General features: G+C 45.8%; 1 protein-coding gene across 3 annotated transcripts in view; it reads right to left on the bottom strand.

Annotated features, from left to right (window-relative positions):
• Positions 1–3,548: 3,548 nt before the first annotated feature.
• Positions 3,549–23,593, bottom strand: part of nr4a3 (nuclear receptor subfamily 4, group A, member 3) — a 36,231-nt gene continuing 16,186 nt past the window's right edge. For all 3 annotated transcript variants that reach the window (XM_061225436.1, XM_061225522.1, XM_061225414.1), the window contains 5 exons: positions 18,426–18,555; positions 16,442–16,605; positions 15,766–15,965; positions 10,577–10,755; positions 3,549–5,661 (listed from right to left, as the gene is read on the bottom strand). In XM_061225436.1, the coding sequence (XP_061081420.1) occupies positions 5,390–5,661; positions 10,577–10,755; positions 15,766–15,965; positions 16,442–16,605; positions 18,426–18,555 (945 nt within the window). In that variant the 3' untranslated portion in view covers positions 3,549–5,389. The remainder of the gene's footprint in view (positions 5,662–10,576; positions 10,756–15,765; positions 15,966–16,441; positions 16,606–18,425; positions 18,556–23,593) is intronic.

The raw sequence follows: 23,593 nt of genomic DNA, 5'->3' as shown, positions 1-23,593 counted from the left end.
AACCTTGGTTAGCGCTGAGTTAAGAACAGAGCTACACAGGGCAGACAGTCTTTGCAATAAATACAGGTGAAGCCAATACAATATACCATGCATATAATCTTTTTTTCCTTTTTTGTACAAATAAAGACATTATGCAATAAATTCTTTCATCTTAATAAATGGCATCAACAATATAAACATACAAAAAAAGAATATGAATGCGGAATGTATCGTGCCAGTCCTCAATGTCCTCAATCCTATTCCCTCTACCCAAAAAAACAACTGCCCAGATGTCCATCCTCTTAAGAGACCATGAAACATCTCCCATTTTTGCCTCCAACTACCTCAGTGAAGGTCTAAGTGCTTTAAGCCTAATTTAATCTGTCTACACGTTCTTCTATATTGTATCAGCTTCATTTACAGCTGAATCTAGTCCCACCCACAAATTCCCATAGAGATCCATTCAAATGCAAAGAGTTCTGGTATTGCTTGTAGGACAACCTGAAAATAAGATATCCAGACTCTGATGATGTCGACATGTCACAGACATCATGAACTCATAGCATGCATACATTTTTCTCAAACATTGAAATGGAGGACTATATATAACATGTGCTGTAATTACTACCTTTAATAAAAGTCTGCGCTTTGACCATGTCCCTGCTGAAATAAACGGCTCAAGGTTTTGAAACAGCTGCTAGCTGGTTGACTAGTTCAGACCAGATCCATACTCAACATGGTTTGACGAGCTCAAGCTATGTTTTGAAACAGCTGGTAGCTGGTATTTCAAGCTGGTCATAGCTGGATTTTACACCAGGGGTGTGAATTCTTTGATTACAAACGGAGAAGATAGAATATTAAATCAGAAGAAGTAGAAAGAGGTAAGTCTAAACATTTGAGAGGGAGTGTATATAACTTCTGACTTACATGCATTGCTGACTGTAGAGTAAGTACATAATGGTAATAATGAATATCCACCTGGCAGCATAGCTATAACATGATGTGATTGTGATGAAAAATAAATTTTCTTTTTCAAAATAAAAACAAGTTTATTTAAGGTGAGTATTCAGCAGTGGAGTGATGCAGACATGGGGAAGTTAGCTGCTGTTATATCACTGCAGTTGCATTGAATGAGAGAGAAAGAATTGCAGTGCAGCTAGTGAATAACAAAGCCAAAGAGTAGGAGGATGGAAAATGTGGTTGAAACTGAACCAGTCTGACCCCTAACATTTGAACTTCACCGTTGCTCTCATGAGATATTAGAATTAGAGCAAGGTCTCTCCCTCTCCCTCTCCCTCTCACTCTTTCTCGGTTAGAAGTAGAGATAACCATCACATCAAAGGAGAACAGATAGCGTGCGTGCTTGCCACTTTCAGTTCCAGCCACTTCTGCATCAAACACCATCCCCACCATCTCCTACAGACCGTTTCTAAAAAGGCAAGGGAGGCTTTGAAGAGCGTCTGTCACTCCCCACACATGTGGTTGCTTGAGGCCATCAAAACCTTGGCTGGTGCACTCAGTCTGCAGTTTCTGGGGAGTCCCAACGCGTGGGCAGGCAAAAAGCCACCGAATGAGAGGAGAGCTGGGCTCTCTGACAGAAAAAGTATATGTTGCACATGAGGCCACAGACATACTCAAGCCTCCCATCACCTCTGGGGCCCTGAGTGAAACCAGGACTGGGACTTTCAGGCCACAACACTCACTTGAAGGTCTGAGCGACAGCTTCAAAATTGATTGTTCCAGACCACAAACGCATCAAAAAGATACTCAGGGTGCAATGTTTGGGAGTACTCAAAAGATCTGTAAATGTTTGGAAGAAAACATTCGTCTTCTGCAACAGAATGGTCAGTTGATAGCCCCAGTCGAGGACTGGATACGTTTTCCATAGCAGGTAATCATTGTTATTTTTGCCACCAATATTGTAGCTTGTGGTCTCTTTCACAAGCACATTTACTAATCACACTCTCAGCCCCCTGCTTAATCCCCTCATTGAGCACTCAATCTCTGGGCTAGAGTTAGAGAACAGGACTGTTAATTCTGGGCTGTCATCTGCATGAGTCCGTGAAACTGATTCCCCAACTTGGGCTATTTAAATTATTCATACGGCCTCCAGGGTGCAAATGAGCAGCATTTTAATGCAGTGAGCATAAAAATACATTGAAAATACGTTACGTGAGGCGCATTGAGCTGTGTTTTGGATGCAGTCTCCAGGCCTCAGTACATCTTGCCGTAATCTATAGCCGGATCATACAGGTTTAAAATCACGCTGGTGATGATGTGTGCGCCAGAGGTCTTGTGTGATAAGCAGTCTGGAGGAAATGCCAGGCCAGGTGAAAACAAGTGGTTAGACAAGGAGGAGCAGTCGCACCAGGAAATGCAGGGAAGGGTGGGAGGGGCGTTAGGGGGAGTGGCTGGGGTTTGCCAAGCCACGCTCATCGCAGCAAGTGGGGACTGATAGGTGGGACAGTAGATTAGGGGGCGTTGTGTGGATTTGTTGGGCGTTCCTTTCTGTTGTGTTTAAAACCATGACAAGCGCAGGAGAGGATGTCACACTCTCCAGCCTGCCAGCGACAGGTGCCCATGCGTCACAGGTGCCTGGTACCCCAGGATAAACAGGAGCGTGCCAGCCATCTGGATGAGAGGAGCGTGTTCAATGGAGGCTTCTTCACGGCTGTTTAATATTACATTGGCCCAACCCCCCCCCTCCCTCCATTGGCTCGGGTGAAAGGGAATTAACCCCCCCATTCACCCCCTGGCCCTCACAGAGAGCTGCTAACCCCCTTAAGGTGTGACCAGTTCTCTTCTGCTGTAATGGGACTTTTTAATTAATGCTGAAGGGGTATCTGGTATCTGTCAGACCTGGTCAATTTTCAAATTACATGACTGACAACTTCTTTTCAGCTCAGGTTTCACCATATTCTTCATATCAAGGCAAATTTGTTTGCGCATGCATACATGAGTGTGTGTGTACACAGTAGGCTCCATAATGTTTGGGACAAATAAATATTTTTCTTGATTTGGCTCTGTACTCCTCAATTTTAGTTTTTTAATCAAACAGTGCTTGTGTGCTTAAACTGCAAATATTCAGCTTTTAAGACATTTTATGATATTTTTAAACATTTTGGCTGCACCATGTAGAAATGACATTACTTCTTATATATAGACTCTCTAATTCAGGGAACAATATTTGGGACAAATTGCTTTGCAGGTGTTTTTGGATTAATCAGGTATATTCAATTGCTTCCTTAGATCAGGTATAAAATAGCTTTCAGTATCTAGTCCTGATTCTATTGGCCTTTGTCAACATGAGGATCAGAGTGACAATGAAAGAGTGGTCTGTAGGTGCCATTTGTTTTTGTCTGTCACAAACTATTTGTGGATATGCACATAAATAAACAATGTGTAAAGAAATGAGGAAAGCACTTTTGTTCTGATTATATTTGTTAGATATTAGTGTAGTGAGTCAAAAAATAGTCTGGCACCAGTGGGGTTTTTTCCCAGTAGTCACCTTTAGCACTTATGAAAACCCAGAGATAAAGGTCCACAAAAAAACACACAACACTCTCAGACAAAATAATCAGTACTATTTTATGATTTCAAAGTGCTGAACAGAAACTCCAGTGAACCGAAGGGAAAAAAACAAAACAGAAAAAGAAACCAAACAAGGACATTGAAAAAAGTATTTTTCTTTTTTCTTTTTGTTTCTCTTCTTCAAAAAACAATTCACAACTCGTACCACAATATTTGAAAAAGCTATCAGATAAAAACACTTCAAAATATTAGTTTTGTATATATAATATATATATATTTATATATTTATATAATTTGATTTCTGTTACTTAAAACCACTGCCATTTTGTTTTGTTTGCTTGAACTCTTGAAGCCAGTGTGCAATCAAGCCCTTGGTTAGCGCTGAGTTAAGAACAGAGCTACACAGGGCTGACAGTCTTTGCAATAAATACAGGCGAAGCCAATACAATATACCATGCATATAATCTTTTTTTTCCTTTTTTGTACAAATAAAGACATTATGCAATAAATTCTTTCATCTTAATAAATGGCATCAACAATATAAACATACAAAAAAAGAGTATGAATGCGGAATGTATCGTGCCAGTCCTCAATGTCCTCAATCCTGTTCCCTCTACCCAAAAAAACAACTGCCCAGATGTCCATCCTCTTAAAAGACCATGAAACATCTCCCATTTTTGCCTCCAACTACCTCAGTGAAGGTCTAAGTGCTTTAAGCCTAATTTAATCTGTCTACACGTTCTCGCCGCTCCCAATTCCGTTGTCTCACCCCTAAAATCAGTTTCCTAAAAAAACTGCTACAGCAAATTCAAGTTTGTGGAACTCCGTCATCAAAAGTTAGTGCGATCGATTGGCTATTATCTCTTGCTTTATTTCGCTTTTTTGTTTTGTTTTTTTTAAACCGTTAAACTCTTTTATGCTCTGTTTTAGTATTAAAATAATTTAGAGTTTGATAAAGTAATGAGAATGACTCTCTCTTGTTTAAGATAGCACTTAAGAAATTGCACTTAAAATACAGGAGCAAACTGCCATTGTCAACTTGCCTTGTGTGTATTCATATGTATTCATTTTTATTAAGTCTGTAAAATACGTTACATCTTGCCCACAGTCAGAACATGACTGTCCATGCATTGAGGAACCTTACATAATCTGAATGCCAAAGACATCCACAGATGATGCTCTTGGCCTGCGATACAATTTGATACAAACATCCACTGACTTGACTTTTTGAAGAAAAAAAGGAAAAATAAAAGGAAATCGCAGAGTTCATTGATTACCCGAAATAAAATCTTCGGGACGTTATATTACACACAACTGTACTACAGGTGTAGCTCGAACAGTGCATGCCAACCTGTCTCAGTGACTAGATTGGGTCAGAGTCTTTTCCTCAAAAAACTCCCTACAGAATAAACAGCCGAAAATCACGCTGCCCACCATCACAAAGGAAAAAAAACAAAAACGAACTTAGATAGGGGAAACGTGTCTTTTTCCCCCCTCTTTTCTTTTGCCAACGATTACCTCTTCCTCCCCGCAGACGGGGGAAAAACAAAGAAGAGATAGAAAATAGAAAGCAGTTGATTGATTTTTTTTTTTCTTTTTTAAATTACGACAAGAAATGTAAACCCGGTCTGAGGGTTCATTGGACCACAGGAACGTTTTCCAGGTGGAAAGAAGTGAGCGGGTCTCTCTGCTTTCTCTGGACCGGGGCCATTGGGCCCTCTGAGCCGAGCGCAGCCGCCCGGGGGCCAGGCTTCTGACGGCGGGGGCGTCTCCTTGGGAGCGAAAGAAGCGGGAGGAGCCTCATGTGCCGTTCGGCCGGGGGGGGGGGGGGGTGGGGGTAGGGGCGGGGGAAGGGGCTGGGGGCTGCAGGAGGACCTGGTCAGTACGGGAGCGTGTCCAGGAAGCGGTCGATGACGGGCGGCGGTGGGACCAGGTCCTCCAGCTTCAGGTAGAAGATGCGCTGGAGGCCCTGCGTACGCTGGGAGCGGAGCTCCGCCCGCACGTTCAGCACCCTGCTCAGGGAGGCCGGCGCCTTGCCCGCCCCGCCCGCGGCCACGCCCGCCCCGAAGCCCAGGTGATCCCTCAGACAGCAGATCACCTTGTTCTGGATCTCCTCCACTTTCTTTGGTTCTTTTAGTCCCGGGCACTGTTCTGGAGTGAGAAAGAGGGAGGGAGGGGAGAGAAAGAGGGGAAGATAAATCACGCGGGCTCGAGCACGCCGGCGGGAATTTTTACGGCGACTCAATCTCATTCTAGACATGAACACGGCGAGTGAAATGCTGTAAACACCTTGTAAACGCTGTAAACGTTACGCGCTTTGTCAATAAATCTGTAACACAAGCGGCACGAAACCCTCCTTTGTTGGTGGCGAGTCGCTGGCTTTCGCCCTCACCCCCGACAGCCCAGCGACGCGGCCCTGTCCCGCTGCATGCCACCACAGAGCGCACCGCTCCAAGAGCCGGACGCAAACACGAGCACCCGACGCTCAACAATTAACAGGATTATACAGCACTCTGAGCAGCCAAACACGATTAGGCCTTTCACAAATTAAGTTTGCCATGGCAACCCTGCAGTCAAGGCACAGGCGAAGGCTTTAGACCAGGGGGCTTGTTAATGTGATACTAATTTATTCCACAGTGGCTGTACAGAGAACAGAGTGTACAGCCTGTTAATCTTGCCATACATAAATAACTGCAGCAAAAAAAAGAAAAGAAAGAGAGATTAAATATCTTGATTCTTTCAAATACGCAACTGTTGGAATTAAATATAACGGTGGAATTAAATATCTTTCTACCTTTTTTTTGGTCTACCTTTTCTGACAAAGTAAAAATATGATTTGTAGCCAGGTCAAGAAATTGACTGATTTAGGCTGAGTGCACTGGCTATTGTTGTTAGACAGAGTGAGAGAGGGATTGTGGGTAAGAGACTGAGCGCCAGAGCTGGTGCCGCCCTCACTTGGTTGCCTATGGTTGCCTAGAGTCCACTGGAGATAGCCCTATTCCTACTCCATAATGGAGACAGTTGCAAACATACAGTCCAACTTTTGTATAGATCAAAACTGCTCCAACACCATACCTCTGTCTGACCCTGTTTCCCCCATACAAACCACAGGTACCCCACAGGGGGTCAGTTAGCAATGGAAACTGTGTGTGTGTGTATGTGTGTGTGCGTGTGAGCGCGGTGTGGTGGCGGGGGAGGGGGGTCAGCTAGCCGTTGTTTCCACCTGTGGCGGTATCACGCTGAAATAGAGAAAAGTTGTAGGAAGAGAGAACGCTGACGCCCTGGAAATGCCTGACCATCAACCGCATTGTTCCTATTTTCGAAGCAACCAGTTCGCCCCGTCTTTCTCTCCGCCCCCCCTCTCTGGCCATTTATCGTCTCTCTCTCTCTCTCTCTCTCTCTCTCTCTCTCTCATTCTCCTCTCTCTTCTTTTCCACTCTCTTTTCACCCTCAACCACCCAGGATCTAATCAATGGTGCTTTTTTGTGCGGCGAATACTTTTAGTGCAGTCAATAGGAGGGAGAGCCGCGACTGTACACGGGTGATGGAGGGGCGGGATCGACGCGGCCAGGCGGCCCATTTGTGAGGAGAGCACCATGGCGTTCCGGTCGATTCCGCCAGAGAGTTAAGTGCTCCTCCAGAGGTGGTAGCGGTTTGCGGGGGGGCTGTTCAACAGTTCTGCGACTCTCTCTCCCAACAGCCCAATAAGCATCCGCCACACGTCCCGCTGCGCACGCCGGGGAGGCCAAATTAGACGGCGGCTCTCCGCGACCCAAGAGCAGGGCGATGTTTTAGTTTGAGGTCAACGGCATGGCCAGGGCCTGAGCTACAGCACCTCCACACTCCAGTTTCCATTTAATGTTCACTCATTTGATCCCAATGAATCATAACAAACAATAGACTGTTCAGAGCCGACTTCAAAGCCAATACGTTTCCAAATGGGTCGCGAAGCGGACATTATGCGTCGTGGGTTCTCGGACTCAAAGCTTGCTTGGGCAGTACTTCACCGTCTGTGTTCCGTGATCGTCCATCTCGGAGGCTTTGATCTGAGACGGATCGGAGTAAACCTGAGGGCTGCGGAAAGCCCGCATGGGCTGGGCAAGCTGCTGCATCTCGCAGCTGTCGGACAGAGCGTTTTCGCCCTCAAAAACAAGGCCCATACAGTCGAAGATACAGAGACGCTGACCCACGATGCGTCCAGTGCCTGATCTCTCCACAAACCAGACAGTGTTTGGAGACATTCCGTCTAATTTGAGACTCCATTTGACTCCAAAAGCATCACGAGGCAAGATGGAATTCGGCTCGTTTTCCTGATAAGGAGTCTTCTCCGATTTTCATGGGAGCATTCCTGTTTGTTGCAACAGCGGACTAAAAAAGGGTGGGAAAATGAGATCGTGTGGAAAAGAGAGTGAATGAAGATGGTATAGAGAGAGTGAGCAAAAGAAGGGGATGTGGTGAGGGAGAGAGGGAAAGAGAGAGAGAGAGAGAGAGAGAGAGAGAGAGAGAGGGAGAAGAGGGTGAACTGTAAGGCTGGGAGAGAGGTCAGAGACGGCAGTCGGGCACCAGAAGAAAGGAAGGGAGATTTAACACTGTGGCCTCCCACCCCTCTCTCCCACCCCCTCTCCCTCTCTCCCCCTCACTCTCCCCCACTCTCTCTGCCTCTCTCTCTCCATCTCTTCTGCTCTCTCTGTCTCTCTCTCTCCCCCTCTGTCTCTCTGTCTCTCCATCTCTCCCGCTCTCTCTCTCTCTCTCCCTCTCCCTCTCTCTGTCTTGTCTCAGTGAACCTTCATTTCCTCCGGCCGCTGTCTTCCAAAGCTAATCTCCCCGCTGTGCTTATTCACACACACTTATTCAATCCATCGATCCGGCCGCACCGGCCATTCATCAGCAGCCCGTTCCCGCAGGTTTTTCAGTGTCTGTCACTAGGCAACACGCGCAAACACACACAAACCGCAAAAAAAACACAGGCTTTAATTCAGCATTATATGTTTTTACTGCTGCTCACAATGGAACGGTCCTCACCCGGCGACGACTGGCTGCATTCACAGTGAATTGCAGATTTATTCACAAACGCTGTTATTATGGTATTATTACATTTGCACAGATCGATTAGAGCCAGGCAGTATCCACAGAGATGCTCCGGAAAAAACCTCTCAATATTTACTTTAAGCAATGCAGTGATGATAGCACGCTGTCGCCCTGTCACTGCATGCGGATGCTCAGGTTTTTTGCGGTTCACTGCCTTGTTGGGGGACTGTCTGTTCAGGATCACTCTCACGGTTGAGAACACCTCCTTTCTTCATATCTTTTAGACATGCCGCCATAGCACAGCACACTGGACATGCGACAGATAATCTCCCGAATCCTTCTCTATTTTCTCCCCGGGGGCTTCTGTCCTGAGTTGACAGACCGCTCCAGCCTAGCCGCTCTCCTGGTTCGAACCCAAGCCATGATGCCACTTGGAGACCCGGATGCATCACTCCACTGCTCTGAATTGCGTATTACTGTAGATTACTGTAGATACTGTAGATTTTACCAGCCAATTTAACTTACGTTGACTGTAACCTGCTCAACCCATTGTATTGTTTGCTCTGCTAGATCACTCATAATATTTCTGTTAACATTCATTCTATCATTACTTTTACACCAGCCCAGCAGAGGATGTGGGCTGGTGCTCACCTTTTGGAGGCTCAGGCCTGTTTTTTTGCCTCATTTTGACATATAACTACACAAGTCTTACCTTTGACCTCATTCCTGTTCCTCTACAGCCAAGCTTATGCCAACCTCTTTGTGACCCATACAGTCCTCATGTATTGCCCCACAACTCTGTTTCCATGCCCTATGCTGACTTCATGTCAGTCTGTGACATTGTCTGCTCACCGCTGCTCCACTGCTCCCAGCCTTCTACTTCCCCTGCCATCTCGAGGCCATGTCCCCAAAATAAAAGTCCCTGTTCTCTGCAGCCCCATCCAGCAACAGGTCTCTGTGTTCTTCACTGCCCTTTTCTGTTAAAATACTAAGGGGCCTGGGAGGATTTCGTCAGGGGGGTCTTGGTCAACCCACCGGGAGATTGGATAGGTCAGCTTTCATAAAAATGTAACGAAACATAAAAGCAGCAAAAGCAAAAAGTCTGAGCGTGGAAGAGTTAGAGGAAACAGCGGCTACTAACAAAACAAAACAAAACAAAACAAAAAAAACAATCTAAATAAAAACGCGTGCACGCCCAGAAGGCCATTCGTAATAAATATATCTGTGCTAGCTAAAGTGCACTTTCAGGTGCCTACTATAGAGAAGACGAGGTCTGCCGTGGGCAATCAGAGTTTCACACACCGGCTCTAATTGCATCAGAGCGCCGGCCATCTGTGCTGAACCAGGTGCGCTCAATCTCCGGCGGCACCTGTCGCGCACCTGTACCTAACACCGCGCCTCAAATTATCTGAACAATCGCGCTCCAGGTCGTGCGGAGAGAGGACGGCGGGAGAAGACTAATTAAGCATCGCCTTCACAAAGAGAGGCCGTGCCGAAAGCCAGCGGAAACGTGATAACCGCCTGTCGCGCGCGGGAACGGCTGGTTACGCCGCATGAAAGACTGGAACGCGTGTGACTACGCCAGCTGCAGCGGCGCCACCTGAAGAAGGCAGGTAGGGTAGAGGTGGGGGGTTACCCCAGCTAACAGGGAACGTTCTGAGAACATTCGGTAACGTTATCTATTGGTTCTAAGGTGCTTCCACTGTAACATTAGAAATATAATGTTCCTGGAATGTTCCAGAAAGATGTGACGGGAAGAATGTTTTATTTCATTGTGTTTTCAGAAAGTTGGTAAGTGCCAAGTAACTTTCCCAATATATTTTTCCTGCAACGTTCTGGAAACATTTAAGAACGTTTTGCTTCACAGCGTTCTTATAACGTTGCTCAGTTTCCAAAAAAATTATGTGCAGGTAACTGACAACAAGGTTCATGTAACATTACTGCAACATTGTGAGAAGGTTAAGAAATGTGACATACAAACGTGAAGAACCATGACAGAATAAAATGCCCTGGGAACCAAAATGGTTAGCTGGGTTACCTGTTAGCATGACCAGCGCGGCTAGGCAGGAGAAGGCCGACACGTCCAGGTTAAGGCTCTGCAGGTGGGAGGAGAAATCCCGGATGGAGTCGAGCCACTCCCCAAACCCCCGAAGGCACTGGAAGCGGTGTAAAACCAGCCCGTTGCAAAACACAAACTTGTCCTCTGGGATAACAGACCTACGGTACAACAAGAAAGAAAGCCATGGATTAAGACTCATTCGCCCTCGTAACTATCATTACGATCTCATGATAACTGGCTTTGTTCAGTTGGATTCTCTTTTTTCTCAGCAAGAAACAACAATCAACCTGAGCTCCCATTGGCTCCTGCCATTCTGATTTTTAAGACACTGGGCATGGAAACAATTACAATAACGTCAAATTAGAAATGCTGGGGAGAAGCGCTCATGAAAGATAGGAATGCAAGTAATTAAAACTTGTGTTTTCCAAATGAAATCAATTAAAACCTTCCTGGAATAACATGGTCTTCTCATACAATGGGAGGTGAAAAAAGTGGATTGGGGCTTTGTGCTTAAGGTCTGCATAGTCCATCTCATTTGAACAATTAAACAGGTTTATATAGATCATTTTAAAATAAAGAAAATAAACATCGATCCAATTATTCATTTAAAATATGTTTAATTTGCCCTTGCCACTCAGTTGTGCGTACAGTATACAGTTAGATGCAAATGTATTTGATACTCCAGTGTACTGGAGTATCAAATATTTGAAATGAAACAATGAATATGATGTTTAAGTGCAGACTGTCAACTTTCATTTTATATTTATTGGCTTCAGAAAGTATTCAGACCCCTTCACTTTCTGCACACAATTAACAATACAATATAGTTAATTAATTAATTTCAAATTGATAAAATTGCCATTTTTGCCTATCACAATGCGTTCTTTCTCTCACACACACTCTCTCAGAGACAAACTCTTTCTCTCACACATCTCTCTCTCTTTCTCTCTCTCTCTCAAACACACACACACACACACACACACACACACACTCTCTCTCTCTCCCTCTCACCATTTGCAGACGGAAAGGGGCACAAGTGGCAGGGAATATTAAAAGCTCATTACCCTGGCTGTGTCTGCTGCCCTGGGGTATGGCTAATCAGAAAACATGTGCTTTATTAATACTGACTAATGGCTTTAAGTCCCCCCTCATCTGCCCTGGAGGCAGGCAGCACAAGTCAGTACATATTAAAGGCTGGAGGCTCCAGTTGTGGACAGCAAGGGGGGTGGTGGGGGTACAGGGTGAAAGTGCAAGAGGAACAGAACAAGGCAGAATGGGGTACCAAGTGGAGGTCAGAGAGGGGTGTGGGGAAAAGAGAGAGAGATGTCGGGCTAATGGAACAGAAGCGCCACAGCAGAACCACGCACAAACTCAGCAGACGTGCCTGCTCCCTAGCCTAAGCATTAGCCTCCGCACAATGTTATCCTAAATACAGCCATTTTCATTGCTTCGCAGTGTTCTGCCATGAGTCCATTACTCAACACTTTAGCTAACACTCAGTGAGCAATTTATTAGGTAGACCTGTACAGCAGCTTCTTAATGCAAATATTTAATCAGCCAATAATGTGGCAGCAACTAAATTAATACAAGCATGCAGGCATGGTCAAGAGTTTAAGCTGTTGTTCAGACCAAATGTTAGAATTGGGGAACAAATGTGATCTAAGTGACTTTGACTGTGAAATGATTGTTGGTGCCAGACAGGGTGGTTTCAGTATCTCAGAAATGAGTTTGCAGAGAATGGTGTGAAAAACAAAAAAATCCAGTGAGTAGCAGTTCTGCAGGCAAAAACATGCAGTTCATGAGAGAGGTCAGAGGAGAATGGTCAAAGCTGACAGGAAGGTGACAGTAATGCAAATAACCACACATTACAAGAGTGGAATGCAGAACAGCATCTCTGAACACACAATACATCATAACTCTAAGTGAACAGGCTACAGCAGCAGAAGGTCTAATAAATCCATAATAAAGTGCTCACTGAGTGTATGTTGTGGGTCATGGTCTACAAGCACTGATAATTGCTCTGATGAGCACCCTCTGTGCTGCCACTAGATGGTTAAGTTTTATGGAAACAGCAATTATCCCTGTTTACCCATGTGCACATTGAGTATTGCTGTGCCTAATTATAACCTTGTAGAACAGATTCAGTATAGAGGGTGGCACCATATGGCTCAGGCATCGATGCCAAGTCACACGCTGCACAATTGCCCATTTGAAAACTTGGTGGTGGGTTTGCCCAACTTCTTCAAATTCACGTAGCTCATCAGAGGTTTTACTGCTTCTACTGTATATGTTCCGCAGAAGCCTCCTGCCAACAGCTCCTCCTCCAACGCTCCAACGGTCACCGCAAAAACTCTCCTGTTCCCTAACAGTCGATACATAACTGACAGCAACATCAGTTCTCACAGACGGAAAAACAAATTGCGCTCTGTTCTGGAGGAGAGGAGAGACAAGGAGGGGGCATTGAGTGGAGAAGGCCTTCAGATGGAAGCCTCTTGTCTCACCGGGTCACCATGGGGGCAGGGGAGGCCTGCCTGCTTTTCTCCACTTTGTGTTTCAACTTCCGCTAAATATTTGGTGAGATTGGGGAGGGGTGCTGTTGGGGGTAAGCCCAGCACACGGTGCACTAGCGTGTCACAGAGCCTCGAGGACGCTCCGGAAACATCCGCCTGACGTGGGTTGTGCCAGAAGGCCCTTCTTGCGTCCAAACCTCATCAGCCGGTGACAAATTTAACGCTGGGCGAAGCTTTCTGAAAACGAGCTGCGTTCGTACTTTCTCTCGCCATGCGGCAGCGACGACCGTGTGCTACGCGGGTGGAGTGCGAAAGGGGAACAGGCGGATTCCTTGGCGAAAGCTCGGCAGCGAGCTGCAGAACAAAGTCCCCCTTTGACGGCGGGAATTGAGACGTCTTATTATTTCATCGCCGTGGCTGAAGGGAAATTGTGGGGCAGAGGGCTCGCGAGCAAACAGTGTCTCTTTCAGGGAGTTTTATGCGTTGTGAGCAGGGAGGTGGGCTTCTTGTCACTGCTAACAAGCTCTTTTCCATGAGGAGAACAGAAGTGACTCCAGTTACCAGCAGACACATTTTTGAGCTGGGAGGGGTGGAGAAAATGGCCGCCGCTGGGAATGGGCAGCAGCTGTCTGGCTGTGCCACTGTCCCCCCCATACTGTAGGGGTTCACCAGAAGGTACCGGCGTGTGAAGTAGGCCTGGCTGAATCCCCGCTCTGGAGTGAGTCAGAGTTCCAGGCCCACGGCCCCCCGGCGTGGCTGTGGAATCACCGCCCACTACCCGGCCTGTGACACACCTGTGACTCGGGCCAACTGCACACCAAGAACATCTCCAAAAACCCTGAGCATCGGGTAAAAGGAGTTTTCAGAATTGCAGAGAATCAACTAGGGAGAAAGCCCGGAATTATTGGTTATAATACGGATATGTTTATTTGCTGGATGCCTTCAGTCCTGAAGCTACAAGCAAGATGTCAGTTAAGACAACAAACCCACTCCGCTTCCATCCCCACCCACGAGTCAACCGTGAAGCGAAAACAACTGTCAATTGATATCAGGGTTGTACTCTGTGGGTGGAACAGAGCTTTGACTTCAGGCCAGTAACTTTCCCTTGTTTCGGGGTCCCTGTCCTTGTTACACCCCTGTATGGGGCTTGTGGGGGAGAAAGGAGAGTCAGGGCGGTGGGGGAGGGCCGATTGTTTTGAGCGAGCCTCAGCGTGACAGGGCCTCCGTCCCGGACAACCGCCAACACAAAAGGGGGAGAGACCCTGCGGCGGTGGGCCTGGCTGGGCCCCCGTTGCCCGGCTACTGGCCCATAAATTTAAACCGACACATTCTCCGGGCTGGTCAGCAGGGCTCCCACGGCAACGCTCAGGGCCTTTGCCCGCCCCCCCCCTCCCCACCCCAGCATTGGCAGTCACGGGTGAGGGAACTTATCGGTACTTAAAGAGCAAGCAGAAGAAACACGAAAAGGGACGTATCTGTTTGAGGACCGGCTTGTGCGCTTGGGGCATGAGTCCAAGAGTAATGGGAGGTGCGTTAGAGGGACGGCCTGACGGGGGTGCTGATGCGCTCGCTTTCAGGAGCTTTCAGGCGCGTCTCATGCATTCCACGCCTCCTCTGTCTGGATCGGCACCGTCTGCCCATATCCTCCCGGCGGAAGGAAATTTAGGGTTTGCCGTGTGTGTATGTGCGTGTCTGTGTGTGTGTGTGTGAGTATGTGTGTGTGAGTGTGTGTGTGTATGTGCATGAGTGTCTGTGTGTGAGTGAGAGTGTGTGTGCATGTGTACGCGTGCTCATGTTAGTGCGTATGTGTGTGTACTGTGTGTATGAGCGTGTGTGTGCGGGTGTGTGAGCGTGTGTGTGCATGTGTACGCGTGCTCATGTTAGTGCGTATGTGTGTGTACTGTGTGTATGAGCGTGTGTGTGCGGGTGTGTGAGCGTGTGTGTGCATGTGTACGCGTGCTCACGTTAGTGCGTATGTGTGTGTACTGTGTGTATGAGCGTGTGTGTGCGGGTGTGTGAGCGTGTGTGTGCATGTGTACGCGTGCTCGCGTTAGTGCGTATGTGTGTGTACTGTGTGTATGAGCGTGTGTGTGCATGTGTACGAGTGCTCACATTAGTGCGTATGCGTGTGTAAAGTGTGTACGCGCGTGCGTGTGTGCGTGACTGTAATTACAGTAACAAGCCCACTACTCTGCTGAGACTCATTATCTCGGCGGCTCTGGCACTGAATCACTCAACCTCCCGCGCTGCAAATAAATCAACAAGTTAATTATTCAATTACTCCTCGCCTGTTCATGGACACAATATCCATTTTTAACTGCGCGGCGGTCCGGCGTGACTCAGCCCGTCGTGGCAGAGTTAAAGAATCCTCGAACGCAACAGAGGGGCCTGGTGGGCGGATCGTGCGGTACGGAGCGCAGCGTCATCGGCGAGGACGAAAAACAAAAACAAACACGAGACACACGCACATACGCACGCACACTCCGTCACGTCCTTCTCGTTGCGTAACCTGGACGCTGGCTTCTACGCCACTGTTTCGCCGGTAGCAGCCTGTTGGGTTGGCAGAGCTGGTGCCTCGGAAAAGGGAGGAGGACGGTGCGGAGTTGAGGGGGGTGGGGGTGGTGGTGGTGGTGGGGGGGGGGGGGGGCGATCTCTGACCTGTTGGCCAATCGAAGCACGAACAGCTCCAGGAAGGCAGAGTCGATGAGAAGGTTCTGGTCTTCGCGCAGCAGCTCGGAGAAGCCCGGCAGACGGTCGGCCCAGTTCCGCGTCACCTCCATGGAGCTGGTCAGCAGCCGGTAGAACAACTGGATGTGCTGGCTATCCAAGGAGGCTGTGGGCTGGTCAGCAGCACTGAACTGGGGGAGGGAGAGAGAGAGAGAGAGCAGGGGGTCAGTGGTACTGAACTGGAGGAGAGAGAGAGAGAGAGCAGAAAGTGAGTAGCACTGAACTTTGGGACAGACAGAGAGAGAAAGAGTCACTCTCAGGAAGTGACAGCGGAGGTACATTTCTTCTTCAAGGATTACATTGCCCATATGTACCCTGAAAGTACAGTAATGTTCTCTCTGCGTACAAACCAGTACATGTTCCAAGGAAAAACGGTTCAAATTAATTATACGTTGCTAGAGGTACAATTGTACGTACCTTTAGCGTACAGCCACCCCAGCGACAAGCAATTATGCCTTTTCAGGCACTTTTCATACATAACTGAGAGTGCAGCGATAGAGACAAAGAGAGAAAGGGAGAGAGAGAAATATAAAAAGAGAAAGAGAGCGACAGAGCGGAAAGGAGGACCGGAGCGTGTTTGATGACGGGCTCTGACCCGCGTCCTCACCTGACTGTAGTCGGGCTCTCGGGGAGCGCACTGGGAGTACGCCCTCACTAAGGCCGTGAGGAGGCTGATGGGAGGTGAAGGAGGAGACGGCTCGGGCTGCAGGGGGCTCTTTGGTTTGGAGGGGAGGCGGCCTCTTCTCCCTTTCAGGTTATCCGTCCTGACCACTGCGAGGAGCGGGAGGGGCACACGACAAACCAGCTCGTCAGCACCACAACACAACCGCCGATAGGCCAAACGCTGCAGATAAGACGTAACCTTGAAGTGTTTCTGACAAAAACTAACGCAAAGAATTAACTAATTGTGGTTAAAATCATGAGGTACACAAAAAAATGGAAGCCTGGGCTTCCCTAGAAGAACTCTGTCTAGATAAGGGTGCTTTAATCTGGCAAAATGGTTCCTTCACACATACGACAGACGGTTCCATAATGAACTAAAAAGGGTTACTCTATGGAATCGAGCCAAACATTCCAAGTGCGTACGCAACCAAAAAAGTGATTTCGTAACCAGTATGGTTATGATTAGGCCACTAAGGCCTGGATTTAATCAACATGTCCAGAACATAATCCTCAAAATGAAAAGCAAGTGTTTGTTTATTCTTCTTTCGTCACAAGCACAGTTTTGCCAGTTCAGCAAAATCACCAATGTCCTACAGTGTTCTTCATGTGAGAGCAGAATCCGCCCCATACTGTGCCAGACACTTCAGCCACTGTATATTGGCTGGGACTGTGATGCATTAGAAAGAGGTATCACATCGAGTGAACCAGCTGCTTTGTTACCCTGCTGAAAAAAACTGCTCAAACTAGGTTTGGAAACAGTTGGTAGCTGGTTGACCAGTTTAGACCAGCTCAAGCTATGTTTTGAAACAGCTAGTACCAAGTTATTTCATGCTGGTCATTGTTGGATTTTACACCAGGGTAGTCAGCTTTTTAAAACTTAAAATCATACTCAGCGTCTATGGAGTGATGCAGAATACTCACACACACACTCCTCAAAATATGAATTGGAAAATATAAAAAACAATACCAACTCATAAGAATACTTTCTACTTTGTGAACCTCCCATCTGCATTCATTGCCGTTCTTTGTATAACTTTCTGATGGTGTTTCAATATGACAGAGCACTCCAACCGTTCCTGGCCAGTAGAGGGCACTTCAGTGCTATCCAAGTATTTTCAAGGAGGATACGGGACAGGCAATCTGAACGCAAATTGATGTGAGGAAATTCCTTTTCAGATAAACCAAGGCCCTCGCTCTCAGCAAATATGGCATCAGTAGTGTTCAGATATAAAGTAAAGCAAAAGCAATAGATTCGAGCAGCGTTTGACTAAACAGAATAGATACTGGCCCACCACCAGTAGGGTCCTTTTTGCAAGTTCCGGGCATTATTGAAAATTATTTATTTATATGAACTGCTGCGGCCTTAAACTATGGGGTGGAACACATTGGCCATTGAAAGCCACCACATGTGTAGTCTCAAGCCATCACAGAGCATAATCATCCAGCAAATAACACACCACCGCTCCAGCTTGGCAGCTTGTGACACAATAATAGGTTGAGTCATTAACAGCCCGGCCACCGATGATTAGTTCTTTGGAGGGCCTGATTATTACACACAGGAAGTGCTGGTTGCTGTAGTCTAAGAGCATGGTAATGGAGGAACCTTGATGTTGGCCACATCTCTTCAAGTGCAGCTTAATGTTAGCAAGACTGTCGGTCTTGGAGGAGGGGGGACTGGTTCGGGGGGAATCATTAGCTTGTATTTCACAGGCTCGTAGAAGGCTGGACTATATTAAGGTTGCATCTCCCTCTCCTCGTCTCTAAATGAAGGTGCACGGCGAGGTCGCATGCAAAGGTTTCCCATGATTGGCTGGAAATGAGGAGAATAAAACACGGACATCACACCTGGAGCGCAAATTTGTTTTAACAATGTCCGGAAGGTGTTGCTGGCATGCTCTCTCATCTTTCTGAATTTGTTTGCGACTTACCTTCCTTGACCATGCCCACGCTGAGACACTTCTGAAAACGACAGTACTGGCAGCGGTTCCGCCTTCTCTTGTCCACAGGGCAATTTTTACTGGCCAAACAGACGTACTTGGCATTCTTCTGTACTGTTCTCTGCGGAGACAATGAAGCAGAGAAAACAATAAGCAAACCAAACACTTTATTTATTTGATTTTATTAGATTTTGCCTTCTGCAAGGAATTAAAAACGAAGCTTGCAGGTCAAATTTTAATTATAATGTGAAAGGCTACGGTGCCATCAGTATAATTAGATAAAATTAATTTCATAACATGCTGGCCTGCAGGAGAGACAATTTTATTAGCGATTGCCGCTGACAATGAGGATCAGCGCCAAGCGTGCTGAAGCTGGTCCCGCGAGACAGGCAGCTCGGCGTGATAAAATTGTTTGTGAAACTCCAGGGTCATCTCGCGGCTCCTCCGGGCTTTTGTGGATCGCGCCTCTGAATAGCCCTTCTGGGGACTGTTTTCTCCTCGGCTGGCTCCCCGCGATTATTACTGACCTTATTAAAATGAAATCAAAACGTTGTGGGCAAATTTCCGTCGTCACTACTGTTTCAAGTAGAAAAATATGACAATAAGTAATTGAGTAGCCTGCTTTGCGGGAATACAGGTAACTTAGCGAAGAACGCAGCATTCACGCCAAATCGCCGATACTACGAGAGAAATCGTGATATATAGTTTTACAAACCATTCTTCCATGAAACACCATTGTTTTGCTTGTTCACTGTATGTGACTTATTTTAATTGCACATTATTTAATTAAATAAAACATTAATAAAAATCTAAATTTGATTAGGCTAGCCTACAGTTGAGCCTACACATTTAGGGACGAATGGTCCAGAATGACAAATGGTTTCAAAGGAAATCCAGTTCTATAGCACAATATTCCTGTGTTCCCACTTAAACGATCGGAAATTGTCTGTGTTCCACACCGGTCAGAAATGAGGCCCAGTCCATGCTCACCTAACCATAGTAATCAGTAGAGATCAGTGAGCGCACTCAGCGCGTGAATGTCGGTAAGTGTAAATGCCCCTAATGCACATAAAACAAATAAAACCAATTAAGAATAGGCACGACACACGTGCCCATTCCCACAGCAGACTAATAAGCAAGCAATGTATTATACGTTTCCCTTCCTCGAAAAAGATATAAAGCAAAATAAAAAAATGATAAAGGTAAAATCTGAATGACAGGATAAGCATGAGCACAAAGCACAAAATTGTTGCTATAGCATTCATGGGCTTTAGGTGTTCCTCCTTTTGCACAAATGCATTAGTGAATGCCCTGCATTAACCAACAGCATTTCTGAAAATTGTATTACAGGCTTTTTCCATTAATTTGGCATCATTTATCGATTGTTTTATATTCAAGCCATGCATGGTTTTTAAACATTTTAAAACCATACAATTATTTCGATGATTGACCAGTGTCAATCAGACACATCTGCTTTTCTTTCAAATTAAGTAGAATGATAATTTAAATCAGTTTTAGATTTCATTAACATTACTTTCAATATATGAAAAATAATGCTTAACATTTTTCAATGAGTGTATTTTTTTATTCAAATGGAAAGTGATAATTACAAGTTGGAAAATTAAATGCACCTACTAATGTGGCCTATTGTTGAAGCGCATTCAACCATTTTAAACCAGAACAACGAAAAAATCCCCAAAAAACCCTTGCTAAGTGAGCATATTTTCTAAAGTTACACTCACCATTCAGTCGTGAATAACACCAATTACAAATACATGCAGCTAAAAACAAATCTGAATGCGAACTGAGAGCACTTCAGTGAACATTATAAAACAGCCACACACAAAAAAAAGAAAATCTGGATGCTTAGTGGCGTAGCCAAGAATTCATTTGTGTGTGTGTGTGTGTGTGTGGTGTGTGTGCACACGAGCGTGTGTCTGTGTATGTGAATGTGTGTTGGGGGTTGTCAATGATTCATCCTCTTCAATCCCCTTTTGACTATATCTCTGGTTCTGGGGTAGGCCTCTGCCAATTTCTCATGAACAAAAAACTTTGTATTTGTACAAAAACTGAAAATGATTTCCACGTGGGTGAAGGCAAATTAAGCACTGCCAATGCATAAAATTTATTGGCTGACATAATCGTCTATATGCTCATACTGTGGTGAATTTTTGGGGTCTACCTCATAGCTGTGAATAAAATTGAGTGCACCTTTCCAACTCACGTTTTCATTTGTGCCTCGCCATGCCTTCATATACCCATGAACAAGCTCCTTTGGCCGACTTTGCAATGGGGAAAATGTTTACAATTTTGAGAGCTTATGTAGTGGGCCAGCCTTGCCCATCCACAGGAGATATGAAAAAACGTTTCTTGCCTTGGGACAGCTAGTGTTCACGTCAGACATCAACCCTGTTTGGTCTATGTAGCTGCAGAGGGCTATCAGACTAGGCGCTAAGAAGCAGGAATTATGAATGCCCCAGGAATAACAAGTTCTCCTTCTCCGCAGTGCAAATTTTCCTTGGGGTACGAAGCGCATTGGCACTTCCACGTCCGGCCACACTCTGACCCCGCTGTCACGGTATCGCCCCAAAATTAGAACGGGACAGCTGGCTGTCAGCAGACCTAAGTTTTAGCGCCATCATATCTATCGTCCACTAGCCATGCACACAGCACAGCGCTTCAGTCCGGTCTCCTGATGCATTGAGTTCACCCTTAGATTCAGGTAGCAGCAGACGGGACTGTATTTATAAACCTGCACAATCCCGAACGGACTCTACCAACAAATTCTAATTGATCCAGTGAGAACGATCTACCACAGATGCACACAAACAGTAAATAAACAGTAATAATCTTCGCTTTAATCCCCAAGTAAGTGAGAAGTAAGAAATGAATTTCCGAGAGTGACAATATTTGCAGCGATACCTGTTCTTTAGGAACATTCTCTTGCGCACAGACAGAATCAATGACTTGAGGAGGATGGACATACAGTACGTATGCATCATCGAAGCCTTTTCTTTGGCAAACAGGAGCATTTCGCTGTGTACATACAGGAAACAGCTACAAAACTGTAACCGTAATTTAGCTAATATGCATTGTTTTACCGGAGTGCACATTTGGCGTACTTGGATAGCTTCGTTTTTTTGCCTGTGAGTGATAAACATTAAAGGTATCTTTACAAACATAATTGCTGCTCCATGCTTTTTGCACACAAGAGCACAAAGTAGTTCTTTATTCAGCATTTCAATTCATAAAACGCTTCATAATTAGCCATTCAAATCCAGTTAAAACAAAGCCATGCAACTCAATGCCATGCCCATTTAAATAAAGCCCTTCACAGAAACAATAGCATTTTTTTTGTCAGAAATAACATTGTTCTCCCTCATTACAGGTGGCAATTTGCAGAAATCTGATTAATGTTGTAAATCTAGATAATTTAAAAGCAAAACTGTAACAGGCCGGTACAGGTAAAATAGTACAGATGATCTGTGGTTCACAAAATCCAAAATTCAAGCTCTATATCTCCAGTCCTACTTCACTAGCACTTTCACACTGGAAATATCACTGAATCCCCTGTCCTCTTCATGCAGGGTTCTAAATACTCCCCTTCATGATAGTCAAAGACAATGGATAAAATCCTGGATCCTTCATCATCTTTTGTTTGTCGACAAATAGACACTATGTACACTGACTCAAGCAGTCTGTTAGCGAGCTGGCAACTGAACGCATGAACAATGAAATATTTAGTTTAATTCCTGCTATATTCCCAGTGTCCCAGAAGGGAAGCGCAAATCCCTCCTCTCCGACTGTTCACTGGCAGAGGCTGCGTGCCTTCCAAGTGCACCCGCAGTTTGACACCGACGACCCCGGTGACAAGCGGCACACCGAATCGCGCGTCTGCTCTCTCCCTTCCACAACACGCCGCTGTGCAGTAAGTACAGGAGGGCAAAGAGATGGCAGGGGACAGCTCACATTTACCTCATCCCCACGCTGCGCTGTGATTGACAGATGTCACTCTGAGGCTTAACAGGAAGCGTGGCTGTTGTTCCACCTGCACACATCCTCCTTTTTATCTTTTATTTGACTGTTTTTCTTACAGAGCTCACTTAGATATCCTTTATTTGCTATCCTGTTAGACTGTGACCGTCCACTACACTCTGCATTTCTCCCTCTAGCCTCAGGCCAATGCTTTGGGCTGCTAGAAATGAAGGCTAACAGATACAAATATTCATTCACTCCCTCAGCCATTAGTTTACTGCGCGAACAGTAATGAGAAAATCCTGTTAGGTTATATCAAGTCTGGGTTTATGCTTTTTGGGTGTTATATATTGTTATTCTTTTATTTTTTTTGTTTGGTATTTTAACTTAATGCTGCACATCAGTTGCCCTCTGGGATTAGAATCTGATATTCTGATTCCATGCCTTGCCTCTCAATCACCTCTCCAAACACACTCATATGGGGTTCGTACTGCTGCTGTGTGCCTTCGTCTACAGCTTCAACAGAAAAGTTGTCCTAAAATATAATTTACATGGCAAAATATGTTTTATATTTAATTTAGTTAATATTTCTGGACTTGACAATCCTCTGTTTCCATTTAGGCAGTTGTATATACTACACTCACTTTCGCCCCGTGCTGTTTCTTATTGTGTCACTGTCATGTTTACGTCAGGGTCGACAAGGGCATCTGCCATGTACAAGCAGAAATAAAAACGAATAAATTAAGACTTAAAAACAAGTACACCGACGGGATTCGTAGGAAGACTGTGGTTGTTTTCTGCCCGACAGTGATCGCCACCTCTCACGCACGCTTCTGTGCGACGTATCTGCCACGCATCCGGATTAAGTTCTTCTGTTGCATCATTGCTTTTTTACAAAAAGGGTAGCAGCAGTGAAAGAAAGAGAGGAACAGACAAGCTCCTGCATGCCCTGAGAGAAGACAAAAGCAGGAATCTATCTGATCCGCATGTTCTGTATCCCTCCTGCGCTCCATCAAGCCCGACCTGAATTTCCAGTCGGTCTATACAGATGTTTGGAGCGCCAAAACCCTGGGTGATTGCCAGGAGACACGAAGCCAGCCTGCCCGCAGCTGTATGAAGGGTGAACACCTTACACCTTAAGTGAAAGTAATCCCATTTAAACTCATTCCATTTAATCCCGTTTG

Source organism: Conger conger, chromosome 1 (assembly GCF_963514075.1).
Source record: "Conger conger chromosome 1, fConCon1.1, whole genome shotgun sequence".
Taxonomy (NCBI): domain Eukaryota; kingdom Metazoa; phylum Chordata; class Actinopteri; order Anguilliformes; family Congridae; genus Conger; species Conger conger.
This window is presented reverse-complemented; position numbering and strand designations above follow the sequence as displayed.